Source organism: Nerophis lumbriciformis, linkage group LG23 (assembly GCF_033978685.3).
Source record: "Nerophis lumbriciformis linkage group LG23, RoL_Nlum_v2.1, whole genome shotgun sequence".
Classification (NCBI taxonomy): domain Eukaryota; kingdom Metazoa; phylum Chordata; class Actinopteri; order Syngnathiformes; family Syngnathidae; genus Nerophis; species Nerophis lumbriciformis.
The window spans coordinates 6,066,753-6,093,756 of record NC_084570.2 but is presented as its reverse complement, the minus strand read 5'-3'; the positions used below and the strand labels follow the sequence as shown (position 1 = coordinate 6,093,756).

The 27,004-nt window shown below is 40.3% G+C and overlaps 1 protein-coding gene across 3 annotated transcripts in view; it reads right to left on the bottom strand.

Annotated features, from left to right (window-relative positions):
- The window catches only part of unc80 (unc-80 homolog (C. elegans)), a 111,754-nt gene extending 85,401 nt beyond the window's left edge, over positions 1-26,353 (bottom strand). For all 3 annotated transcript variants that reach the window (XM_061985282.1, XM_061985283.1, XM_061985284.1), the window contains exons 1-7: positions 25,910-26,353; positions 25,756-25,804; positions 25,376-25,532; positions 6,843-7,186; positions 6,645-6,768; positions 6,510-6,574; positions 6,147-6,292 (exon numbers count right to left, since the gene is read on the bottom strand). In XM_061985282.1, coding sequence (XP_061841266.1) covers positions 6,147-6,292; positions 6,510-6,574; positions 6,645-6,768; positions 6,843-7,186; positions 25,376-25,532; positions 25,756-25,804; positions 25,910-26,001 — 977 coding nt within the window. In that variant the 5' untranslated portion in view covers positions 26,002-26,353. The remainder of the gene's footprint in view (positions 1-6,146; positions 6,293-6,509; positions 6,575-6,644; positions 6,769-6,842; positions 7,187-25,375; positions 25,533-25,755; positions 25,805-25,909) is intronic.
- Between the last annotated feature and the right edge of the window lie 651 nt (positions 26,354-27,004).

Below are 27,004 nucleotides of genomic sequence, written 5' to 3'. Positions count from 1 at the left end.
CCCTTGATGCTGAGTGCCAAGCAGGGAGGTAATGGGTCTCATTTTTATAGTCTTTGGTATGACTCGCAACCTACCGATCTCAGGGCGGACACTCTAACCACTAGGCCACTGAGTAGGTAGGAGACAAACAAAGTTGTTCATTGTTGCGTGAACAAATAGGTAAATTTGATGAATATGCTGTGCATTAAGGGTGTTTAATATTGACGATGTCTTTTATTAGACGGCATTACATTTGACCCAATTCTTTTGTTTGAGCTGCACATTAAGAATTTTACTAAAACAGCCTTCTTTCATCTCCGTTATAATGCCAAAATCCATCCCAATTTCTCCCGTCCAAAGGCAAAACCCAGTAACTCAATTTTGGTCAAAACTGAGCTGATAATAATTTTGGAGTTACTAGGTGATATGTAACTCCAAAATTATTATCAGCTCAGTTTTGACCAAAATTGAGTTACTGGGTTTTGCCTTTGGACGGGAGATTTGTCCACCAGTGTTACGTCTCATCTTGATAGCGTATTATTTTGGGGTCTCCCCATGTTCAGCATTAAAAGATTGCAGCTGGTACAATATGTGGCTGCTAGACATTTGACTACGATAAGAAAGTTTAATCATATTACGCCTATACTGGCCCACCTTCACTGGCTCTCGGTACACTTATAGTGCGATTTTAAGATGTTATTAGGCAAGGCAAGGCAACTTTATTTGTATAGCACTTTTCATACACAAGGCAGACTCAAAGTGTTTCACAGACAACAAAGTGAAATGAAAGAAAATAAAAGCAAAATTAAAATGCAGACAATAAAAATAAAAACAGTGCGGACGTTAAAAGTTCAAAGATTTAGCTGAAAGCTAAGGTGAACATAAAAGTTTTCAGTCTAGTTTTAAAAGTAGTCAGAGTTGGGGAACGTCTGACATCTTCAGGAAGTTTATTCCAGCTATTTGTTGCATAGTGACTGAATGATGCTCTCCCTTGATTTGAGTTCACTCTGGGAACCGCTAACAGATTGGTCTCAGAAGATCTTAGTGATCTAGAGGGCTTATATAGTGGGAGCATATCAGTGATATACTTCGGCCCTAGACCATGTAGTGATTTATATGTGAGCAGGAGGATTTTGAAATAAATTCTCTGATATACAGGGAGCCAATGTAAGGATTTAAGAATTGGTGTAATGTGCTCACATTTGTTGGTCTTTGTTAGAACTCTAGCAGCAGCGTTCTAAACAAGCTGTAGCTGCCTGACAGTTTTTTTGGGAAGACCTGCAAGGAGACCATTACAATAGTCCAGCCTACTGGTAATAAAGGCATGTACAAGTTTTTCTAAGTCTTGAGCTGACATGAGCCCTCTAAGTCTTGTTACATTTTTGAGGTGATAGTAGGCCGATTTTGTTACTGATTTGATGTGACTGTCGAAATGTAAATCAGAATCTAAAATAACCCCAAGATTTCCGGCTTTATTTGAGGTTTTCAGGGACAGTGATTGAAGGTGTTGGATGACTTTAAACCTTTCTTTTTTAGCACCAAAAACAACTTGCATACAAAATAAACAGTTTAGCACCATCTTATCTTGCTGATTGTATTGCACCCTTTGTTGAGTCCCGAAATCTATGTTACAAAAACGTGGGCTTATTCGTCACCCCCAGAGTCCTCAAAAAGTCTGCAGGCTATATAGTGTTTTCCACCTGTTTCCCAGTACTCTGGAAAGCCCAACCAGCAACAGTTAGAGATGCCACCTCAATAAAAAGATTCAAGTCCCGCCTTAAAACTCATTTAATACTTTAGCCTTTAAATAGACCCCTTTTTAGACCAGTTGATCTGCCGCTTTTGTGCTCTGTCTCCCCTTCGTCTGCCTGAAGAAGGTACCAGGTGGCCACGGATAAACCTTGGAGAGGTACTAGTCTGCAGCAGGTGTTAGCTGACCCAAATTAAGACCCGAGATGGACCGCTCGTTACACCACTCTTCCATGCACAGCTATAGACATCTCTGCGTAGCTGACTGGATGAGGCTGGAAGAATGGGCCGGATGAGGCCCGCAGGCTGCCAGTTGTAAAGACCTGTCGTATGTTCTTATAAGATTGTGTTATACGATTGTAAGATTTTTATTTTTTTTTTAAGTTTAGGAATTTTTTTTGTCATAAGTAGTCCCAACCCAAGATCATCAACATTACCTCATCTTGTATGTCCTTTTTTTACATATTGCCTGTTTTTTCGTATGCTATATTTCTTCTTCAGTAAAGTTATGATAAAGGTATCTTATTTCAGTCATCATTTATACGTATTCCTTAATGTTTTCTGCATGTAAAACTATAACCTGTTCTCTTTAATATGTGTTTTGTGCTGGTATTTTTGGGTGTCTGGATGAATGTGATTTCAAAAGGGAAAATAGTATTCGTTTTTATGTACGATTCGGTTTTTGTCTGACATTCTGGAATGGTTTACTAACAAAAAGCAAGGTACCACTGTATCATGCAATTGCATGATAATTCTATGACGCCATCATATGGAACAAAATCAGCTGTACATCAGAATGACATAAAGAGCATTTGCAATATATTTCAGCAGTAGGAGCTTCAGTGTACGTGAGACCACTGCTAATAGGTCTGGACGAAGGTCAGCAGTTAGCGAGCTGCACATTGTATCGAGCGCTGTTCACTCAGTAGAAACATATTGATGGAGGGAGGCATTTAATCTTGGCGGCTGCAATGACGAGTGAAGAAGAAAGGGTCGATATCTACATGAATCACTTTGGGAGCATACAGCTGTGTCATGTTTCACTGTATAGCCAGCAGCAGCCGCTGTTGGGTCAGGCCGCCATTGAGACAGGGTGACGACAGCCATGCCAAAACCCCTTCAGATGCTGGCAGAGGGAGGAATGAAGCGGCGGATGGCGGTTGCCACGGAAACTGCTTCCCCATCAGCAGGTGTGCAAGCTATGCGGTGCAGCGACATGACTAAGCTGAAATGTTATAATGGGGTGTACTCAGTTATTTATTGTATGAACATATTCAGGCTGACTTTCATCTTGACTTAGAATGACAGCCAATCAGCTGTGAGCTAACAAAACACCCACACACACTTCTGTTATGCAGGGAATACGTTTAAAGCCCACTGCTGCTGAGTCACAGTGCACAGTATGAATGTTAATGACACTAGATGTTATTTTGTGCATGATTCTGCATAATCATGATGTCAGATGCTGTTATCTGCCAAAAAAAGACAGCCTAACCTTTGCCAAAGACACACAGACTGACCCCAAAGTCTGGCAAGGATTCCTGGACATTGCCAGACTTGCTGCGGGCAGACCAAACCAAGCCAGGAAGGAAACACTGCCAGCGCGTTACTTCAGCACAATTACCCCAGTTATATGTGCAAATACTCCCTCAAGACGAGGCTGTGCGACACAAGCGGACGGCGTTACTCGAAGCGACAGCATTACACTCGTCTTCGTGTGGCCCATTGGGTCGAGCCGTGTGCTTCACAGACACGACCACAGGGCTAAATGTTCAGCCATCAGCGCAATGATGGCACCGGCTTTGGGGTCAACACGGGTCACTGCTGCCCCCAGAGGAATCATTCATCATGAAAACATTGGACGGCAATAATAAGGAACATACACCAGAGTTTTACTGCATGAATTAACAACACACTGAAGCATGAAACAAGGCTGTGTGTAACATCAGTGAGTAAGGCAGATGATATCAAAAGAACACAATTTATTTAAAGGGGTCATATTATGATTTTAAAACACTTCCTTGTGGTCTACAAAACATGTGATGGTGGTTCTTTGGTCAACATTTTGCATAGATTATGTGTTACAAACCATTTTCAGGCCGCTTTCTGATTGTCTCTTTAGAATGTGCTGTTTTTTGGGTCTTATTTACATGCTGAAACCTTCCTACAGGCCAAGCCCCTTTTGACTGCGTCTCCACCCCGTCAGCCATGTTGAAGTTTTTAGCGCCTCCATATCAAGTCTACTGACAGGCATATATGCTACTTTTTATTAAAAATTTATTGTTTGATTAATTGAGTTAACGAATATCGGCCCAGGTCTAAATTTTAGCATACATGTGCATGTACAAGCCAACGTGCCCCACAACAAGAGGATAGAGAAAAAGACGGAACTTATTGACAAGGACTTTGGACTACAACTGGATAAAACGGCAGACTCGCGCAAAGCTCTTTGGGTAAACCTCTACCATACATGAAGATATCCGCTGACGTAACTAAGGCAAAATATGTCACTATTGTCTTGAATTCCAAACGGCTCGTTTGGAGCAAGTTTGGAAAAAGGCAAGATTGTTTTATAAATATCTCCGCCATGCCGGCATGGTTTTATTCCAATTTTCGGGACTATATGCAACCCAAAATACACAAACAGGTACCTACAAGTACACTGCAAATTATTTGCAACTTGCCAAGATTGAAAATTCTATTTCTAGAAATGTCCCTAGTTTTATTTACTTATTTTCAGTCACTGACTAATCTTAATTTTAGCATGAATAATTATGTTTTTCTCTTCTAGTTTAAAAATGTTAAAAATGAGAAAATATCTATTAAAATACAAACGTTTGTAAGATATTTTCGTTTCCACCTAGGGCTGGGCGATATATCGATATACGCGATGTATCGCGGGCTTGTCTCTGTGCGATATAGAAAATGACTATATCGTGATATTCGAGTATACGTTCTCACGCAGTTGCTTTTAGCTGCGGACATTACACTACAGGCTCTTCCCACTCTTTCTTGTCTGTCCTTCTCACAGACAGCGAGCGCACCTTCTTACATACGTCACATACTGTCACGCCATACGTCACATACGTATACGCCCTCGCGCGCAGAGAGGTAGCAGCATGGCTAAAGTTAGCTGTGGTGCGAGTGGTAATACGAGAGAAAGAAGGTGCGAATCTGGTAACAAATGAAGGAAGAATTATTTCCCAAGAAAAACAGCAGGGCGTCCATCGTCTGGCGGTGGTTTGGCTTTAAGCGGGAATATGTCGAACAGACAACCGTAATTTGTCAAGTGTGGGGAAAAAGCATTGGTACAAAAAGTAGCATTACTGCTAATATGTAGCATCATTTGAAAAGTCACCTGCTAGAGAATGTAGAGTGCTTACTCCGCATGTCAACATCTCCGTTCGGTGCCATACGCCCACACCATCAAAATGCCGAGGCAAACATTTCCAGATCAACACCGTATGAAAAAAATAGTCAACAACAAAAGAGATAACGTCCGCAGGAACCTACCACATAGCGATGGACGTACACAATTTGATTTCCTATTAAGCAGCTAATTTTTAATTGACACTTATTGAAATATCTTGTGTGACATCATGCACAAAAGTGCACTTTATTTGTTTTAAACTATTGTAGTGGCGTTCTGTACAAAAAGTTCACTTTAATTTAGTGTTGTTTTGATTTGTCATCTTAGAGACATCATGCACAAAAGTGCACTAATAGCTTGTTTTAAAATGACTGACAATTTTGCACTTTCTGTTTTGGAAATTACATGAATTTTTGTGCCACTGCTTAATAACTGTTTAATAAATACAGTTTTGGTAAATTGACTTAGTTGTGATTTCCCTCTCTGCATGAAAGTTTAAAATGAGCATATATTAATGCAGTATGAACAAGAATGTTTGAATGTAGACACATAGAATCATCATACTGCTGTGATTATATGCATCAAGTGTTCATTCAAGGCTAAGGCAAAATATCGAGATATATATCGTGTATCGCGATATGGCCTAAAAATATCGAGATATTAAAAAAAGGCCATATCGCCCAGCCCTATTTCCACCCCCAAAGAAAATCGTGTTTAAAGATTCTGCAACATCTCGAGCATGCTTAATTTAAGAATTGCAATTTGAAAAATGCTTGTTTTCAGAATAAAATACTTGAATCCATCTTAAAAGTCCTGATAATTTCTAGATATATTAAATCTTAATTTAGGAAGTTTTAAGTAAAATTATCTATCCATACAGCTACTTGATTTCACACATTTTTGGTATTTTTTCCTAAAAACTGGTCTATTTATATTTTGACAGCTCTTTTTTTGCAGTGTAGGAAAAGTTGGTTTTGCATAATAGGACCCCAGTGTACTGATGGAGACACAAAAACACCATTCTATTATGGATTTAAAGAGCACTGACTTTTTTTTGGATGGGCCTTTGATCGCTGGGGGTTGCTGGGAAGGTCCGCCTTTCTCTACCGAGTTACCACGGCGACAGCTGTACTCGCCTGTCGCAGGGGAGGAGGAGGAATCGGACTGGCCGGCCTCGCAGACCACCTGAAAGCCCTGCGGAAGGCACAGGAAGGCCGATATGGACAGTTGCGGGTGATTAAGGAGTCCGGCTTTCCCCGGCTAACCACATTAATGCTCCCGGATGCCGGGCGTTAATGAATATCAGAATCCCAGCCCTCGGGAGAACATTGCAGTGGGGAGGGGAAGAGTCCAGCCTGAACACATTTAATCAACATGGGACCCATGCAGCAGATTGTGCAAAAACACTCACCAAGGGACCAGGGTTTCCAGTCCCACAGGGGCTGCATTGGTTGATCACTGGAGAGTTCCTCTTTGCTGAAGAACCAAACAAACCTGATTAACAAACACAATCACTCTTTCATGTACGGAATAGAAAGATGGTTACCCGTTACGATGTTTCGGACCGGTTTGATGAGGGCAGTGAAGGCGGGGATATCAGGCTGGCGGTGCTCCCACATTGGTTGCCAAATAATGAGCCCGCTGGCCAGGCGGAAAGTCAAGTCTGACTCCTGCACAAAATGTTTCATGTTTAGCTTGTATGATGCTCTTGTTACATAGATACACTTGTTGGGTAAGGAGAGACCTTGATCCGGTGGATGAGTGGAGCGAAGAGGAACACAAAGAGCTCCACGGTGGCCATGCTCTTGTAGAACAACTTGGTGCAAGCGTGCTCATCCTCTTCCAGGAGAGAACCGCTGTGCTGCGGGCCCGACCCACCTAAGGCGGAGCTGGAGCGGGAGCCGGGCGCAACTGGAGAGGAGCCCTGGTTTCCGACGGGCTGAGGGAAGGCGGCGCCGCCACTGCTGCCAGCCGACCAGCCGTGGCCCAAGCTGGGCTCGTGGTTGCACTCCTGGGCGGCATCCAACAGCATCCAGTGCAGCGTGTGGAGCAGCTTGGTCTCGGCCACGCCCAGCTTGTCTTGATGACCTGGAAGAGGTCAACGGTCAATAGTTAATCTAAAAAATAATGGCAGACATGGCACTTTGTTTGTTTTAACTTGAATTACAGCGTCACAGTTCCTCGGTATGTTTTTAAATACAATAGAAACATTATGCTTTAGATCAGTGATTTTCAAAAATCACTTAAATAAATATTGAAACACTCTTACTGTTCAAACTGTCTGTAATGTGGCCAAAAATACTAAATATACTCGTTTAAAAAACCTATACCCTGTTATTAATGAATAATTAGGCCTACTACGCTACTGTATTTTAATGTTAGTCATTAAGGTGATACTAGAAAAGCCAAGTGTTTACTGAGGTGGTACTTGGTGAAAAAAAAGAAAAAGAAAAAAGAAAAAGTGTGATAAATCACTAATCAGTTTTTAACTAATGTTAAACATTACATATACAGTAGGGGTGTAACGGTACGTGTATTTGTATTGAACCGTTTCGGTACGGGGGTTCCGGTTCGGTTCGGAGGTGTACCGAACGAGTTTCCACACAGACATATTAAGTAGCGTAACGCACGTTGTGTAAACTGTTATGATCCGCTGCCCGGATCATATTTTTTGTTTACGTTTTCAAGATACTTGTGTTTTTGGTTAGTTTTGGACTCCTTGAGTGCCTGTTTTGTACACCTGAGTTTGTTGCCATGGCTGCTTATTATTTTCACCTGCCGCGTTTGTTCCCGACACGCACCTGTTTGTCATCACTGACATTATTATTTAAGCCTGTCCTCCCTGTCATTCGTTCTTGCTTCGTAGTTTGCTTTTTGCAACAGTTGACGACTTTTGTTCTGGCTCTGTACCTGTTAGCTTCCACGCTAGGTTCTGTTACTCGCTAGCTCCCACGCTAGTCTTCCTTAGTTTTACCTTATGTGCTATGAGCACCCTTTTCTTTGTTCCAGTATAATTTATTTATTAAATAAATACTTTCTTACCTGCACGCTGTGTCTGACGCCCGTCTGCATTCCTGAGAGAACGAACCCCGCATCACAATGCGCCCCGGTCGTCACAGTACGAAGCAAGCAAAGAGTTCTCTAGCATCGGGCATGACGGAGGTGGATGAAGAAGGTGCGTGGATGGTCCTCCGAGCGATGGAGGCAGAGACGCTCCGCTGCAATCCAGATGAGGAGATGATATGGGGACCTGGAGGTGTTCTGGTCCCGATCGACTCCATCTGGCCCGGGGAGGTCCGCTCTCAGCCCGCTCGCACGCGTCAGCGAAGGCGGAAGTCGCACAAAACGGCTTCAGCTCGCGACAGAGACGCGCCACCCCCGCAATTCTTCCCTCCGGAACACAGCCAAGCAGCCCAGGATTCCCCTCCGCCGATGTTTGGTAATCCCATCACTCACTTTGCCAAACAGTTCACTGATTGGGCTGTCAGTCAGCTGGAGACCCGCGCGGATGACGTCATCCCGTCCACTGGTGATGACGTCATAGACGAAGACATTTTTTTAAATTCAGTCAACTCTTTATGTCAACCGCCTCCAAATGACTTTAATTCTACAATTAAGCATTATCAGGACATTTTTTTTAAATATAAGTCTAGTCAGTCCCAGTCACATTCTGGTTTTCAAGCGCAACCCCCTATGGCTCAAGCTCCGCCCACTCCTCTGTTTTCTCCCTCCTGGTCGTCCCTACAGTCCACTATTGAAGAGCAGAATAGACAATTTGGACAATCAAAAGGGGAGGAGCCTACCCACCTCCTCACCTCCTCCCTCCCACCCCTAAAGACGGTTCCAGACTGCACAAGACGCGTCTGGTATCCGCTTCTTGAGGGGGGGGCTAGTACTGGGTGCTTTGCTAGTGGGCGGGCACAGCTGCGCCCAGCCAAGCCCAAACCTCCATGCCGGCCTCCGCCACCAGACCTTTGGCATGCTAAGCTGCAACCCCCGGCCAGGCCACCTGCGCCAAAGTCACGCCCAGCACCTGCTCCAAGTCTGGTTCCCGCACCAGCACCGACTCCAAGTCTGGTTTCCGCACCAACACCTGTTTCCACGGCAACGACAACGACAGCCCGGACACCTGCCACTCTGACGCAACCATCAACCCTGGTGGTCCTGCAAACACCATCCTCTCCACCTCCTGCTCCATCGCTGCAAAGCACACGAGACCCCGTAGAGACCGACCCAGTAAAAAGGGCATTGCACCAACAGTCCAAACAACTTGGACAACAGGAGGAACAGTTTGGCGTTCTTGGGGCTTGCGTCAACGCCATGGCGGAACGCCAAGATGCCCGCCTTGATGCTTTGGAGAGATAGCTGGGAAGTATACTCACCGCTCTGCAGGTGATGATTCCCCCTACGGCCAACCCAGCAGTCCAGCTGAGACATTCACCACCCGCAGATGCTCCGTTGCCTGCTCCGCCTCTGGCTCCGCCCACGCCGACAGACGAGCCGCCTGCTCCGCCTCTGGCTCCGCCCACGCCGACAGACGAGCCGCCTGCTCCGCCCACGCCGACAGCGATGACGCCTTCTGTTTCCACGGCGACGACGCCTTCTGTTCCCACGGCGACGACGCTTCCTGTTTCCACGGCGACGACGATGCTTCCTGCTTTCACGGCGACGACGACGCTTCCTGCTTCCACGGCGACGACGACGCTTCCTGCTTCCACGGCGACGACGACGCTTCCTGCTTCCACGGCGACGACGACGCTTCCTGCTTCGGCGACGACGACTCCTCCTGCTTCCACGGCGACGACGACTCCTCCTGCTTCCACGGCGACGACGACTCCTCCTGCTTCCACGGCGACGACGACTCCTCCTGCTTCCACGGCGACGACGACTCCTCCTGCTTCCACGGCGACGACGACTCCTCCTGCTTCCACGGCGACGTCTGCTCTCTCCTCGTCTCCGTTGGACCTTTCCAGGGCGCCGCCACCTTCCTCGCCCTCATCGTCGTCTCAGCGACCTCGGGTGGTCTGGCTGCGCAAGCGGCGCTCTCGGAGGTTAGAGTATGGACGCCAGTGGCGCAAACAGCAGCGACACCCGAGACGTAGTCGCAGAACTCTCCGGCTGCTGAACTTCTGGCGCCACTCACGCCCACCTTCTCGGCAGCCACGAATGTGGCCTTTCCGTGGTCGCCCGCCTCGCCTCCGGCAGCGGCGTTCCATTCGCCGCCACCACCTGACTCGTCCCCGGTGGATTCGGGGACACGTGACCTGGCGACCCTCCGCCAAATCCTCCCTCCACCCTCCCTTGACTCTTGAACTTTGTTATAGTTGGGGGGGGTTTAGTTTTTCCAGGGGACATCTGGAATCTGTCCCTTAAGGGGGGGGTACTGTTATGATCCGCTGCCCGGATCATATTTTTTGTTTACGTTTTCAAGATACTTGTGTTTTTGGTTAGTTTTGGACTCCTTGAGTGCCTGTTTTGTACACCTGAGTTTGTTGCCATGGCTGCTTATTATTTTCACGCACCTGTTTGTCATCACTGACATTATTATTTAAGCCTGTCCTCCCTGTCATTCGTTCTTGCTTCGTAGTTTGCTTTTTGCAACAGTTGACGACTTTTGTTCTGGCTCTGTACCTGTTAGCTTCCACGCTAGGTTCTGTTACTCGCTAGCTCCCACGCTAGTCTTCCTTAGTTTTACCTTATGTGCTATGAGCACCCTTTTCTTTGTTCCAGTATAATTTATTTATTAAATAAATACTTTCTTACCTGCACGCTGTGTCTGACGCCCGTCTGCATTCCTGAGAGAACGAACCCCGCATCACAATGCGCCCCGGTCGTCACAGTAAACAATGCAAACCGAGGCACAACACACGGCATGCTAGCAGCTAACGGGCTACAATAGACTGACTATACGTCCTCTTTTCACCGGACATGTCCTTTTTTGCGGAGCTGTCAGGGCGGAGTTTCTTAAATGCCTCAAATGTCCGGCATTTTGAGTTAGGGTTGCGTGTATTTTCAATGTACGTTCAGGGTTAAGAAGGGGTTAAAAACAAAACAAATTGTGCGCGCAGCAGCATTCATGAGGGAGGGGCAGAGACGGAGAGAGAGAGAGAGAGTTATGATAAACGCGCATGCGTCGCCAGGCTCTGCTTTTTATCCATAGATTTATCAGATTTAATTTTTTATTATCTATAGCAGGGGTGTCAAAAGTGTGCCCCGGAGGCCAGTTGCGGCCCACAGCTAATGTTTTAAAGGCCCACGGCACATTCTAAAAATACTATTAAAATAAACAAAAACATAACAAAAGTGAAATAAAAAAGCTTAAAGGTTAAATGTAATTTGGAAAAAGTTGCAATGTAGACTAATAAAACAAAGCTGTTTTTTTTTCTTTCAGACTGTCATTGCTCAAAACATAATATTGAATCAAAATACACCCCTAATATACAGTGTAACCTCGATTTACAAACCCCTCTATTTGAGATCGAGCCAAATGTGCCTTTGTGTGTGCCAACCTTGTTTCAATGTACGATTGTTTCATTCATTTTGTGTGCCGTTGGAAGCCTTAGGGCAAGGCCATTTTTGGAGAGGCGGAGCCCTCAACGTCACATCCCGTTTACGCAGTCTATTACTCGGTCGCCACAGCGTGTGTTTTTTTTCTTGCCAGTCCCCAAGTATTATCTATTTTGTTACTCAATGTGTCCAAAAAAGCCAACAAACCAGCCTGGAAAGATGGAGGGATAATAATAATTATTATTATTATAATAAAAAAGATGAATTGTTATCATTATCTACTGATGATAACCTACATAGATCAGCTAGTCTCTACTTTACACTATAAAGTATTGCATTATATTAATTTATATTATTACGTGTTGTCAACCTTGTACTTTTTTTATGTCATTGCCTGAAATAAATGAATAAATGAAAAATGAATGAATGAAAGTGAAGGGAGATTTGATTGACTTATAATTATTTTCAAGTGAATAATGGCAGGGAGCAAAGGGAAACTTGATCGAGTGATTTATAATCATATTGAGTTGAGTTGATTTGTGTTTATTACGAACATGCATGCATGCATACAACATGATAAATCACAATTTCCAGTTTCTCTATTCAACATGTTCAAAAAGGAGTAGGAAGAATCAGAGCTTATTTAATCCTACCCCTTTTCCTTTACATAGCAGTTGCTAAAACCTTTGTTCACTTCCTGTTCTCAATTTAGTCACAATATTCTCTGTTCTCAATTTAGTCACAATATTCTCCATAAGTAATAACAATACAAATACATAAATACATAATAATGAGTGAAGTAAGTTATATTTCATATGGTGAGATAAATCAGATTATCAAGAAAAGGAATGGATGGATGAAATAAATTAAGTAAATAAATTATTCAAGTGAATAATGACAGGGTATTTATAATTATTACAAGCTGCATGCAAAAACTTTCTTGCATGTGTTTTAAAAACATAGCTTTAAACAAATTAAGCCAATAATTAGTTTTTAGTGCATGTAAACATACAGAGCGTTGGGTGGGGGCCCTTCAGGGATCTAATAATAATGATACATAAATAATATTAAAGACTGAAATGGGGCTACAAAAAAATTTCATTAGTTTAATATTTTAAATCAACTAATAACGGTGATGGAATAATCCGCATTATTTGCCTTCGTTTTTGACAGCCTAAACAATAGGTCTACTTTAAATTCTGACCTGTCGTGCAAGCAGTGTTGGATTGTGCCCTCTTCACCTGTGTAAAGTTGGCCACCCTATTCATTGTAAAAAATATTAAAATAACACTGCCATTTGTTTGAGCTACGTTTGTGTTGTAAAATGTTTTGTTTTTGCCATTAAGTCTTTTTTACGTTTTTCTAAAATACATTTTGTGACTAGTGATGTCATTCGGCCCGCCACCTTGTCAAAATTTCCCCAAACTCGTTCCCTCTGTTTGTGCTGGTTTGTGATGCAATTTTTTTGTCTATTATAGTTTTTATGTTATATATGTTTTACAGTTTTTATGTTATTAACAATTTATTATTCATAACCAGCCTCCCCACCTTGTCAAAACCTCCCCAAACTTGTCCCATCAATTTGTGCTACATTTGTGCTGCAGAATGCTTTTTTTTTTATAACTATTATAGTTTATTTTATTAAGATATAATTATTCATAACCAGACCCCCAACCATGTCAAAACCGCCCCAAACCTGTCCCATTCATTTGTGCTATAAAAATGTTTTGTCAAACTATTAGTGTTTATGCTATTAACGTTTTATATTTTTTATGTTAACGTTTTATGATTTATAACCCGCCCCCCACCTTCTCAAAATCTCCTCAAACTTGTCCCAATCTTTTGTGCTACAAAAGTGTGTAATTATTATAGTTTAAATTGTATTAACGTTCAATTATTCATAACCTGCCCTCCACCTCATGAAAAGCTACCCAAATGTGTCCCATTTGTTTGTGCTGCAAAAATGTTGTCTAACTATTATGGTTCCTATGTTAATAACCTTTTTTTAGTTTTTATGCTATGAACGCGTTATTATTCATAACCAGTCCCTCCAAACTTGTCTCATTCGTTTGTGGTGCAATTTTGTTTTGTCTATTATAGTTTTTATGGTATTAACATATTATTATTCATAACTAGCCCCCCAATCTTGTCACAATCTACCTAAATGTGTCCCATTCATTTGTGCTATGTAATGCTGCTAAATCCTTTTGTCTAAATAAAAATGGATGGATGAATGGATGGATGGATATTGTAGTTTTTATGTTATGAATGTTTAATATTTGTTAACGTTTTATGATTCATATCCAGCTCCCAACCTTGTTAAAATCTCCTCAAACTTGTCCTAACCGTTTGTGCTACATTTGTGCTGCAAAATAAGTTGGTTCAACTATTATAGTTTTGATGTTTTTAACGTTTAATTTGTTATGATCATAGTTTGTTCACGTTTTAAGCCAACAAGAGACATAAAACGTACACAAACTATGATCTGGGGAACGGATCATAACATAATTATTCATAACCCACCCCCCACCTTGTCAAAATCTCTACAAACGTGTCTCAATCGTTTGTGCTACATTTGTGCTGCAAAATGTTTTTGTCCAACTATTATAGTTTTGATGTTTTTAACGTTTAAATTGTTATGATCATAGTTTGTTCACGTTTTAAGCCAACAAGAGACATAAAACGTAAACAAACTATGATCCGAGGAACGGATCATAACATAATTATTCATAACCCACCCCCCACCTTGTCAAAATCTCCGCAAACCTGTCCTAATCGTTTGTGCTGCAAAATGTTTTGGTCATATTATTAGTTTTATTGTTTTTATTATTCATAACCCACCCCCCACCTTGTCAAAATCTCCCCAAACTTGTCCTTATCGTTTGTGCTACATTTGTGCTGCAAAATACGTTGGTTCAACTATTATAGTTTTGATGTTTTTAACGTTTAATTATTCATAACCCGCCCCCCATCTTGTCAAAATCTCCCCAAATGTGTCCCAATCCTTTTGCTACATTTGTGCTGCAAAATGTTTTTGTTCAACTATTATAGTTTTTATCATTTAATTATTCATAACCCACCCCCCACCTTGTCAAAATCTCCGCAAACCTGTCCTAATCGTTTGTGCTGCAAAATGTTTTGGTCATATTATTAGTTTTATTGTTTTTATTATTCGTAACCCACCCCCCACCTTGTCAAAATCTCCCCAAACTTGTCCTTATCGTTTGTGCTACATTTGTGCTGCAAAATACGTTGGTTCAACTATTATAGTTTTGATGTTTTTAACGTTTAATTATTCATAACCCGCCCCCCATCTTGTCAAAATCTCCCCAAATGTGTCCCAATCCTTTTGCTACATTTGTGCTGCAAAATGTTTTTGTTCAACTATTATAGTTTTTATCATTTAATTATTCATAACCCACCCCCCACCTTGTCAAAATCTCCCCAAACCTGTCCTAATCGTTTGTGCTGCAAAATGTTTTGGTCATATTATTAGGTTTATTGTTTTTATTATTCATAACCCGCCCCCTACCTTGTCAAAATCTCCCCAAATGTGTCCCAATCGTTTGTGCTGAAAAATGTTTTGTCCAACTATTATAGTTTTTATGTTTTTATCATTTAATTATTCATAATCCACCCCCCACCTTGTCAAAATCTCCCCAAACTTGTCCTAATCGTTTGTGCTACATTTGTGCTGCAAAATAAGTTGGTTCAACTATTATAGTTTTGATGTTTTTACCGTTTAATTATTCATAACCCGCCCCCCACCTTGTCAAAATCTCCCCAAATGTGTCCCAATCCTTTTGCTACATTTGTGCTGCAAAATGTTTTTGTCCAACTATTATAGTTTTTGTCATTTAATTATTCATAACCCACCCCCCACCTTGTCAAAATCTCCCCAAACTTGTCCCAATCCTTTTTGCTACAATTGTGCTGCAAAATGTTTTTGTCTAACTATTATAGTTTTGATGTTTTTAACGTTTAATTTGTTATGATCATAGTTTGTTCACGTTTTAAGCCAACAAGAGACATAACACGTAAATAAACTACGATCCGGAGAACGGATCATAACATAATTTTTCGTAACCCACCCCCCACCTTGTCAAAATCTCCCCAAACCTGTCCCAATCGTTTGTGCTATATTTGTGCTGCAAAATGTTTTTGTCAAACTATTAGTTTTATTGTGTTTATTATTCATAACCCACCCCCACCTTGTCAAAATCTCCCCAAACTTGTCCCAGTCGTTTGTGCTACATTTGTGCTGCAAAATGTTTTTTTTTCAACTATTGTATTTTGATGTTTTTAACGTTTAATTATTCATAACCCGCCCGGCACGCTGACAAAATCTCCCCAAACTTGTCCCAGTCGTTTGTGCTACATTTGTGTTGCAAAATGTTTTTGTCCAACTATTATAGTTTTGATGTTTTTAACGTTCAATTATTCATAACCCGCCCCCCAACTTATTAAAATCTCCCCAAACTTGTCCTTATCGTTTGTGCGGCAAAATAAGTTGGTTCAACTATTATAGTTTTGATGTTTTTAACATTCATAACCCGCCCCCCACCTTGTCAAAATCTCTCCAAACGTGTCCCAATCGTTTGTGCTACATTTGTGCTGCAAAATAAGTTGGTTCAACTATTATAGTTTTGATGTTTTTAACGTTTAATTATTCATAACCCGCCCCCTACCTTGTCAAAATCTCCCCAAATGTGTCCCAATCGTTTGTGCTGAAAAATATTTTGTCCAACTATTATAGTTTTTATGTTTTTATCATTTAATTATTCATAACCCACCCCCCACCTTGTCAAAAGCTCTACAAACGTGTCTCAATCATTTGTGCTACATTTGTGCTGCAAAATGTTTTTGTCCAACTATTATAGTTTTGATGTTTTTAACGTTTAAATTGTTATGATCATAGTTTGTTCACGTTTTAAGCCAACAAGAGACATAAAACGTAAACAAACTATGATCCGAGGAACGGATCATAACATAATTATTCATAACCCACCCCCCACCTTGTCAAAATCTCCCCAAACTTGTCCTAATCGTTTGTGCTACATTTGTGCTGCAAAATAAATTGGTTCAACTATTATAGTTTTGATGTTTTTAACGTTTAATTATTCATAACCCGCCCCCCACCTTGTCAAAATCTCCCCAAATGTGTCCCAATCCTTTTGCTACATTTGTGCTGCAAAATGTTTTTGTCCAACTATTATAGTTTTTGTCATTTAATTATTCATAACCCACCCCCCACCTTGTCAAAATCTCCCCAAACTTGTCCCAATCCTTTTTGCTACAATTGTGCTGCAAAATGTTTTTGTCTAACTATTATAGTTTTGATGTTTTTAACGTTTAATTTGTTATGATCATAGTTTGTCCACGTTTTAAGCCAACAAGAGACATAACACGTGAATAAACTACGATCCGGAGAACGGATCATAACATAATTTTTCGTAACCCACCCCCCACCTTGTCAAAATCTCCCCAAACCTGTCCCAATCGTTTGTGCTATATTTGTGCTGCAAAATGCTTTTGTCAAACTATTAGTTTTATTGTGTTTATTATTCATAACCCACCCCCACCTTGTCAAAATCTCCCCAAACTTGTCCCAGTCGTTTGTGCTACATTTGTGCTGCAAAATGTTTTTTTTTCAACTATTGTAGTTTTGATGTTTTTAACGTTTAATTATTCATAACCCGCCCGGCACGCTGACAAAATCTCCCCAAACTTGTCCCAGTCGTTTGTGCTACATTTGTGTTGCAAAATGTTTTTGTCCAACTATTATAGTTTTGATGTTTTTAACGTTCAATTATTCATAACCCGCCCCCCAACTTATTAAAATCTCCCCAAACTTGTCCTTATCGTTTGTGCGGCAAAATAAGTTGGTTCAACTATTATAGTTTTGATGTTTTTAACATTCATAACCCGCCCCCCCACCTTGTCAAAATCTCTCCAAACGTGTCCCAATCGTTTGTGCTACATTTGTGCTGCAAAATAAGTTGGTTCAACTATTATAGTTTTGATGTTTTTAACGTTTAATTATTCATAACCCGCCCCCTACCTTGTCAAAATCTCCCCAAATATGTCCCAATCGTTTGTGCTGAAAAATGTTTTGTCCAACTATTATAGTTTTTATGTTTTTATCATTTAATTATTCATAACCCACCCCCCACCTTGTCAAAAGCTCTACAAACGTGTCTCAATCATTTGTGCTACATTTGTGCTGCAAAATGTTTTTGTCCAACTATTATAGTTTTGATGTTTTTAAAGTTTAAATTGTTATGATCATAGTTTGTTCACGTTTTAAGCCAACAAGAGACATAAAACGTAAACAAACTATGATCCGAGGAACGGATCATAACATAATTATTCATAACCCACCCCCCACCTTGTCAAAATCTCCCCAAACTTGTCCTAATCGTTTGTGCTACATTTGTGCTGCAAAATAAGTTGGTTCAACTATTATAGTTTTGATGTTTTTAACGTTTAATTATTCATAACCCGCCCCCAACCTTGTCAAAATCTCCCCAAACTTGTCCAAATCGTTTTTGCTTAATTTGTGCTGCGAAATGTTTTTGTCCAACTATAATAGTTTTGATGTTTTTAACGTTTAATTTGTTATGATCATAGTTTGTTCACGTTTTAAGCCAACAAGAGACATAAAACGTAAACAAACTATGATCCGGGGAACGGATCATAACAAAATTATTCATAACCCACCCCCCACCTTGTCAAAATCTCCCCAAACATGTCCCAATCGTTTGTGCTACATTTGTGCTGCAAAATGTTTTTGTCAAACTATTAGTTTTATTGTTTTTATTATTCATAACCCACCCCCACCTTGTCAAAATCTCCCCAAATGTGTCCAAAACGTTTGTGCTGAAAAATGTTTTTGTCCAACTATTACAGTTTTTATCATTTATTATTCATAACCCACCCCCACCATGTCAAAATCTCCCCAAATGTGTCCCAATCCTTTTTGCTACATTTGTGCTGCAAAATGTTTTTGTCCAACTATTAAAGTTTTGATGTTTTTAACGTTTAATTTGTTATGATCATAATTTGTTCACGTTTTAAGCCAACAAGAGACATAAAACGTAAACAAACTATGATCCGGGGAACGGATCATAACATAATTATTCATAACCCACCCCCCACCTTGTCAAAATCTCCCCAAACCTGTCCCAATCGTTTGTGCTATATATGTGTTGCAAAATGTTTTTGTCAAACTATTAGTTTTATTGTTTTTATTATTCATAACCCACCCCCACCTTGTCAAAATCTCCCCAAATGTGTCCCAATCGTTTGTGCTACATTTGTGCTGAAAAATGTTTTTGTCCAACTACTATAGTTTTTACATTTTTATCATTTAATTATTCATAACCCACCCCCCACCTTGTCAAAATCTCCCCAAACTTGTCCCAATCCTTTTTGCTACATTTGTGCTGCAAAATGTTTTTGTCCAACTATTAAAGTTTTGATGTTTTTAACGTTTAATTTGTTATGATCATAGTTTGTTCACGTTTTAAGCCAACAAGAGACATAACACGTAAATAAACTACGATCCGGGGAACGGATCATAACATAATTATTCATAACCCACCCCCCACCTCTCCCCCAAACCTGTCCCAATCATTTGTGCTATATTTGTGCTGCAAAATGTTTTTGTCAAACTTTTAATTTTATTGTTTTTATTATTCATAACCCATCCCCCACCTTGTCAAAATCTCCCCAAACTTGTCTTTCGTTTGTGCTATATTTGTGCTGCAAAATGTTTTTGTCCAACTATTATAGTTTTGATGTTTTTAACGTTTAATTTGTTATGATCATAGTTTGTTCACGTTTTAAGCCAACAAGAGACAAAACGTAAACAAACTATGATCCGGGTAACTGATCATAACATAATTATTCATAACCCACCCCCCACCTTGTCAAAATCTCCCCAAACCTGTCCCAATCGTTTGTGCTACATTTGTGCTGCAAAATGTTTTTGTTAAACTATTAGTTTTGTTTTTATTATTCATAACCCACCCCCCACCTTGTCAAAATGTCCCCAAACTTGTCCCAATCGTTTGTGCTGCATTTGTGCTGCAAAATAAGTTGGTTCAACTATTATAGTTTTTATGTTTTTAACGTTTAATTATTCATAACCCGCCCCCCTACCTTGTCAAAATCTCCCCACGTGTCCCAATCGTTTGTGCTACATTTGTGCTGAAAAATGTTTTTGTCCAACTATTATAGTTTTTATGCTTTTATCATTTAATTATTCATAACCCACCCCCCACCTTGTCAAAATCTCCCCAAACCTGTCCCAATCTTTTGTGCTATATTTGTGCTGCAAAATGTTTTTGTCAAACTATTAGTTTTATTGTTTTCATTATTCATAAACCACCTTGTCAAAATCTCCCCAAAGTTGTCCCATTCGTTTGTGCTACATTTGTGCTGCAAAATGTTTTGTCCAACTATTATAGTTTTGATGTTTTTAACGTTTAATTTGTTATGATCATAGTTTGTTCACGTTTTAAGCCAACAAGAGACAAATCGTAAACAAACTATGATCCGGGTAACTGATCATAACATAATTATTCATAACCCACCCCCCACCTTGTCAAAATCTCCCCAAACCTGTCCCAATCGTTTGTGCTACATTTGTGCTGCAAAATGTTTTTGTTAAACTATTAGTGTTGTTTTTATTATTCATAACCCACCCACCACCTTGTCAAAATTTCCCCAAACTTGTCCCAATCGTTTGTGCTACATTTGTGCTGCAAAATGTTTTTGTTCAACTATTGTAGTTTTGATGTTTTTAACGTTTAATTATTCATAACCCGCCCGCCACCTTGTCAAAATCCCCCCAAACTTGTTCTAATTGTTTGTGCTACATTTGTGCTGCAAAATAAGTTGGTTCAACTATTATAGTTTTGATATTTTTAACGTTTAATTGTTCATAACCCGCCCCCCACCTTGTCAAAATCTCCCCAAATGTGTCCTAATTGTTTGTGCTACATTTGTGCTGAAAAATGTTTATGTCCAACTATTAGTTTTGATGTTTTTATCATTTAATTATTCATAACCCACCGCCCACCTTGTCAAAATCTCCCCAAACCTGTCCCAATCGTTTTGCTACATTTGTGCTGCAAAATGTTTTTGTCCAACTATTATAGTTTTGATGTTTTTAACGTTTAATTTGTTATGATCATAGTTTGTTCACGTTTTAAGCCAACAAGAGACATAAAACGTAAATAAACTACGATCCGGGGAACGGATAACATAATTATCATAAAATAATTATTCATAACCCACCCCCCACCTTGTCAAAATCTCCCCAAACTTGTCCCATTCGTTTGTGCTGCAAAATGTTTTTGTCCAACTATTATGGTTTTTATGTTTTTAACGTTTAATTATTCATAACCCGCCCCCCAACTTATTAAAATCTCCCCAAACTTGTCCTTATCGTTTGTGCGGCAAAATAAGTTGGTTCAACTATTATAGTTTTGATGTTTTTAACATTCATAACCCGCCCCCCACCTTGTCAAAATCTCCCCAAATGTGTCCCAATCGTTTGTGCTGAAAAATGTTTTGTCCAACTATTATAGTTTTTATGTTTTTATCATTTAATTATTCATAACCCACCCCCCACCTTGTCAAAAGCTCTACAAACGTGTCTCAATCATTTGTGCTACATTTGTGCTGCAAAATGTTTTTGTCCAACTATTATAGTTTTGATGTTTTTAACGTTTAAATTGTTATGATCATAGTTTGTTCACGTTTTAAGCCAACAAGAGACATAAAACGTAAACAAACTATGATCCGAGGAACGGCTCATAACATAATTATTCATAACCCACCCCCCACCTTGTCAAAATCTCCCCAAACTTGTCCTAATCGTTTGTGCTACATTTGTGCTGCAAAATAAGTTGGTTCAACTATTATAGTTTTTGTCATTTAATTATTCATAACCCACCCCCCACCTTGTCAAAATCTCCCCAAACTTGTCCCAATCCTTTTTGCTACAATTGTGCTGCAAAATGTTTTTGTCTAACTATTATAGTTTTGATGTTTTTAACGTTTAATTTGTTATGATCATAGTTTGTTCACGTTTTAAGCCAACAAGAGACATAACACGTAAATAAACTACGATCCGGAGAACGGATCATAACATAATTTTTCGTAACCCACCCCCCACCTTGTCAAAATCTCCCCAAACCTGTCCCAATCGTTTGTGCTATATTTGTGCTGCAAAATGTTTTTGTCAAACTATTAGTTTTATTGTGTTTATTATTCATAACCCACCCCCACCTTGTCAAAATCTCCCCAAACTTGTCCCAGTCGTTTGTGCTACATTTGTGCTGCAAAATGTTTTTTTTTCAACTATTGTAGTTTTGATGTTTTTAACGTTTAATTATTCATAACCCGCCCGGCACGCTGACAAAATCTCCCCAAACTTGTCCCAGTCGTTTGTGCTACATTTGTGTTGCAAAATGTTTTTGTCCAACTATTATAGTTTTGATGTTTTTAACGTTCAATTATTCATAACCCGCCCCCCAACTTATTAAAATCTCCCCAAACTTGTCCTTATCGTTTGTGCGGCAAAATAAGTTGGTTCAACTATTATAGTTTTGATGTTTTTAACATTCATAACCCGCCCCCCACCTTGTCAAAATCTCTCCAAACGTGTCCCAATCGTTTGTGCTACATTTGTGCTGCAAAATAAGTTGGTTCAACTATTATAGTTTTGATGTTTTTAACGTTTAATTATTCATAACCCGCCCCCTACCTTGTCAAAATCTCCCCAAATGTGTCCCAATCGTTTGTGCTGAAAAATGTTTTGTCCAACTATTATAGTTTTTATGTTTTTATCATTTAATTATTCATAACCCACCCCCCACCTTGTCAAAAGCTCTACAAACGTGTCTCAATCATTTGTGCTACATTTGTGCTGCAAAATGTTTTTGTCCAACTATTATAGTTTTGATGTTTTTAACGTTTAAATTGTTATGATCATAGTTTGTTCACGTTTTAAGCCAACAAGAGACATAAAACGTAAACAAACTATGATCCGAGGAACGGATCATAACATAATTATTCATAACCCACCCCCCACCTTGTCAAAATCTCCCCAAACTTGTCCTAATCGTTTGTGCTACATTTGTGCTGCAAAATAAGTTGGTTCAACTATTATAGTTTTGATGTTTTTAACGTTTAATTATTCATAACCCGCCCCCCACCTTGTCAAAATCTCCCCAAACTTGTCCCAATCCTTTTTGCTACAATTGTGCTGCAAAATGTTTTTGTCTAACTATTATAGTTTTGATGTTTTTAACGTTTAATTTGTTATGATCATAGTTTGTTCACGTTTTAAGCCAACAAGAGACATAACACGTAAATAAACTACGATCCGGAGAACGGATCATAACATAATTTTTCGTAACCCACCCCCCACCTTGTCAAAATCTCCCCAAACCTGTCCCAATCGTTTGTGCTATATTTGTGCTGCAAAATGTTTTTGTCAAACTATTAGTTTTATTGTGTTTATTATTCATAACCCACCCCCACCTTGTCAAAATCTCCCCAAACTTGTCCCAGTCGTTTGTGCTACATTTGTGCTGCAAAATGTTTTTTTTTCAACTATTGTAGTTTTGATGTTTTTAACGTTTAATTATTCATAACCCGCCCGGTACGCTGACAAAATCTCCCCAAACTTGTCCCAGTCGTTTGTGCTACATTTGTGTTGCAAAATGTTTTTGTCCAACTATTATAGTTTTGATGTTTTTAACGTTCAATTATTCATAACACGCCCCCCACAATGTCTTAATCATTTGTGCTACATTTGTGCTGCAAAATAAGTTGGTTCAACTATTATAGTTTTGATGTTTTTAACGTTTAATTATTCATAACCCGCCCTCAACCTTGTCAAAATCTCCCCAAACTTGTCCAAATCGTTTTTGCTTAATTTGTGCTGCGAAATGTTTTTGTCCAACTATAATAGTTTTGATGTTTTTAACGTTTAATTTGTTATGATCATAGTTTGTTCACGTTTTAAGCCAACAAGAGACATAAAACGTAAACAAACTATGATCCGGGGAACGGATCATAACAAAATTATTCATAACCCACCCCCCACCTTGTCAAAATCTCCCCAAACATGTCCCAATCATTTGTGCTACATTTGTGCTGCAAAATGTTTTTGTCAAACTATTAGTTTTATTGTTTTTATTATTCATAACCCACCACCCACCTTGTCAAAATCTCCCCAAATGTGTCCAAAACGTTTGTGCTGAAAAATGTTTTTGTCCAACTATTACAGTTTTTATCATTTATTATTCATAACCCACCCCCACCATGTCAAAATCTCCCCAAATGTGTCCCAATACTTTTTGCTACATTTGTGCTGCAAAATATTTTTGTCCAACTATTAAAGTTTTGATGTTTTTAACGTTTAATTTGTTATGATCATAATTTGTTCACGTTTTAAGCCAACAAGAGACATAAAACGTAAACAAACTATGATCCGGGGAACGGATCATAACATAATTATTCATAACCCACCCCCCACCTTGTCAAAATCTCCCCAAACCTGTCCCAATCGTTTGTGCTGTATATGTGTTGCAAAATGTTTTTGTCAAACTATTAGTTTTATTGTTTTTATTATTCATAACCCACCCCCACCTTGTCAAAATCTCCCCAAATGTGTCCCAATCGTTTGTGCTACATTTGTGCTGAAAAATGTTTTTGTCCAACTACTATAGTTTTTACATTTTTATCATTTAATTATTCATAACCCACCCCCCACCTTGTCAAAATCTCCCCAAACTTGTCCCAATCCTTTTTGCTACATTTGTGCTGCAAAATGTTTTTGTCCAACTATTAAAGTTTTGATGTTTTTAACGTTTAATTTGTTATGATCATAGTTTGTTCACGTTTTAAGCCAACAAGAGACATAACACGTAAATAAACTACGATCCGGGGAACGGATCATAACATAATTATTCATAACCCACCCCCCACTTCTCCCCCAAACCTATCCCAATCATTTGTGCTATATTTGTGCTGCAAAATGTTTTTGTCAAACTTTTAGTTTTATTGTTTTTATTATTAAATAATAAATGATAAATGGGTTGTACTTGTATAGCGCTTTTCTACCTTCAAGGTACTCTAAGCGCTTTGACACTACTTCCACATTTACCCATTCACACACACATTCACACACTGATGGAGGGAGCTGCCATGCAAGGCGCTAACCAGCACCCATCAGGAGCAAGGGTGAAGTGTCTTGCTCAGGACACAACGGACATGACGAGGTTGGTACTAGGTGGGGATTGAACCAGGGACCCTCGGGTCACGCACGGCCACTCTTCCACTGCGCCACGCCGTCCCTATTATTTATGTTATGTTATGTTATTCATAACCCATCCCCCACCTTGTCAAAATCTCCCCAAACTTGTCTCATTAGTTTGTGCTATATTTGTGCTGCAACATGTTTTTGTCCAACTATTATAGTTTTGATGTTTTTAACGTTTAATTATTCATAACCTGCCCGCCACCTTGTCAAAATCTCCCCAAACTTGCCCCAATCGTTTGTGCTGCAAAATGTTTTTGTCCAACTATTATAGTTTTGATGTTACGGGGCTGATTATGCATGATGTATACGTTAATAACATGAAAACCATAACAGACAAAAACATTTTGCGGCACAAACGTAGCACAAACAGTGTTATATTGATAATTGCAATGATAAGGGAGACCAACTTCACACAGGTGTCTCCTTACCCAGTCTGTTCCTGTTGGAGAGCAAAATGGAGGTGCAGTGGAGGACGTGAGGCAAGGCAGCCTGGACCAGCTCCCAGCGAGAGATGCTCTGGATGGCTTCCGACAGGGCGGGCGACAAGCCGTGCAGCTTATTCTCCACCAGCACTCGCTCAAAGGACTGGAGAGGCAGCCAGAAGAAGCAGATAGCACACATGAGACAGGAACCAAAGCCTCTTTCAGTGGGAGAACACAGTGGCAGCTCTGTGCACATCCAAAGGGGATCTGGCCATGCAGGACTCATTATGGATATGACTTATGGAAGCAAAACTAATTTGCTAAATGTAAAATGAAGAGTGCACTTGACAAAAGCAGATTATCCGCCCAATGTTAGAATGACTCACCACGCATGATGCTTCATATTGTTTCCCCAGTTTCGGGCGCAGAAATGCACTGGAAATAAACACACAAGTAAATAATGACGAATGAAAGTACATCTGGCGGTGACGTCGCCGTCGTTGTGGTTGACACAACATGGAACACCTGTTATCCGCTAACCTGGTCTGCCGCCACAGGAAGGTCTGGATGGGGAAGGGAATTCCTTTCCCGCACTCGGGCTCGTTGTCGTCCACGCTCTTCCGCTTCACCATGTCGGCCGCGGACCTCCCTGCTCGACCACCGGTTGTTGGCGCAGGTGAGCGGCGAGCTTTTCCCTCACGACATGATTGGACTCGTCCTGCGTAAAATGGCTGCAAGTGTCGCTGTGGCGGGAAGGAGGGAGGAGGAGGAGGAGGAGGAGGAGAAGCTGATTTGTGATTTCCGCACCCGTCAGCGCTGAAGAGCGACAGCGGGAAGAAGAAGAAGCCTCGCCGAAAAAGGCGCGTGTGTGTGCGCGGCTGCGGCAGATGTCGACCTTGGGTTTGGCGCAGAGGAAGCGTCACGTCGAAAATTGCATCGATAATCGCCGGGGACTTCAACAGGTTGTCAGACAGCCCAGGTGGACTGGAGGGATAAAAAGGGGGCGTGGACACGTACGAGAGGTGCCTCTATCGACACTAAATCGTAGCATCGGCGCGATGAGGTCGACATTTTTCAGTTGTCTGCCTCCCCCCCATTACACATTTGTACACCATTTTATTTACGTCAAACGATTTTTTATTTATATTAATTATTTTCCAAAAATAACACCAGCCAAAACATATAACAGAGGAAAAACAAAACACACAAGACTACGAGACCCTAAAGGGACATGGAGTTCTCGCGATACCCTTTGTGAGATCTCGCGATACCTTTCGCGAAATCTCGCGAGATCTCGCGATACCTTTTGCGAAATATCGCAATACCCTTTGCGAAATCTCGCAATACCCTTTGCAAAATCGGGTCGACATTTTTCAGTTGTCTGACCCCGAAACATAATTTTATTTAAATCCCCCACCCCATTACACATTTGTACACCATTTTATTTACGTCAAACGATTTTTTAATTTTTTATTTACATTAATTATTTTCCAAAAATAACACCAGCCAAAACATATAACAGAGGAAAAACAAAACACACAAGACTACGAGACCCTAAAGGGACATGGAGTTCTCGCGATACCCTTTGCGAGATCTTGCGATACCCTTTGCGAGATCTCGCGATACCTTTCGCGA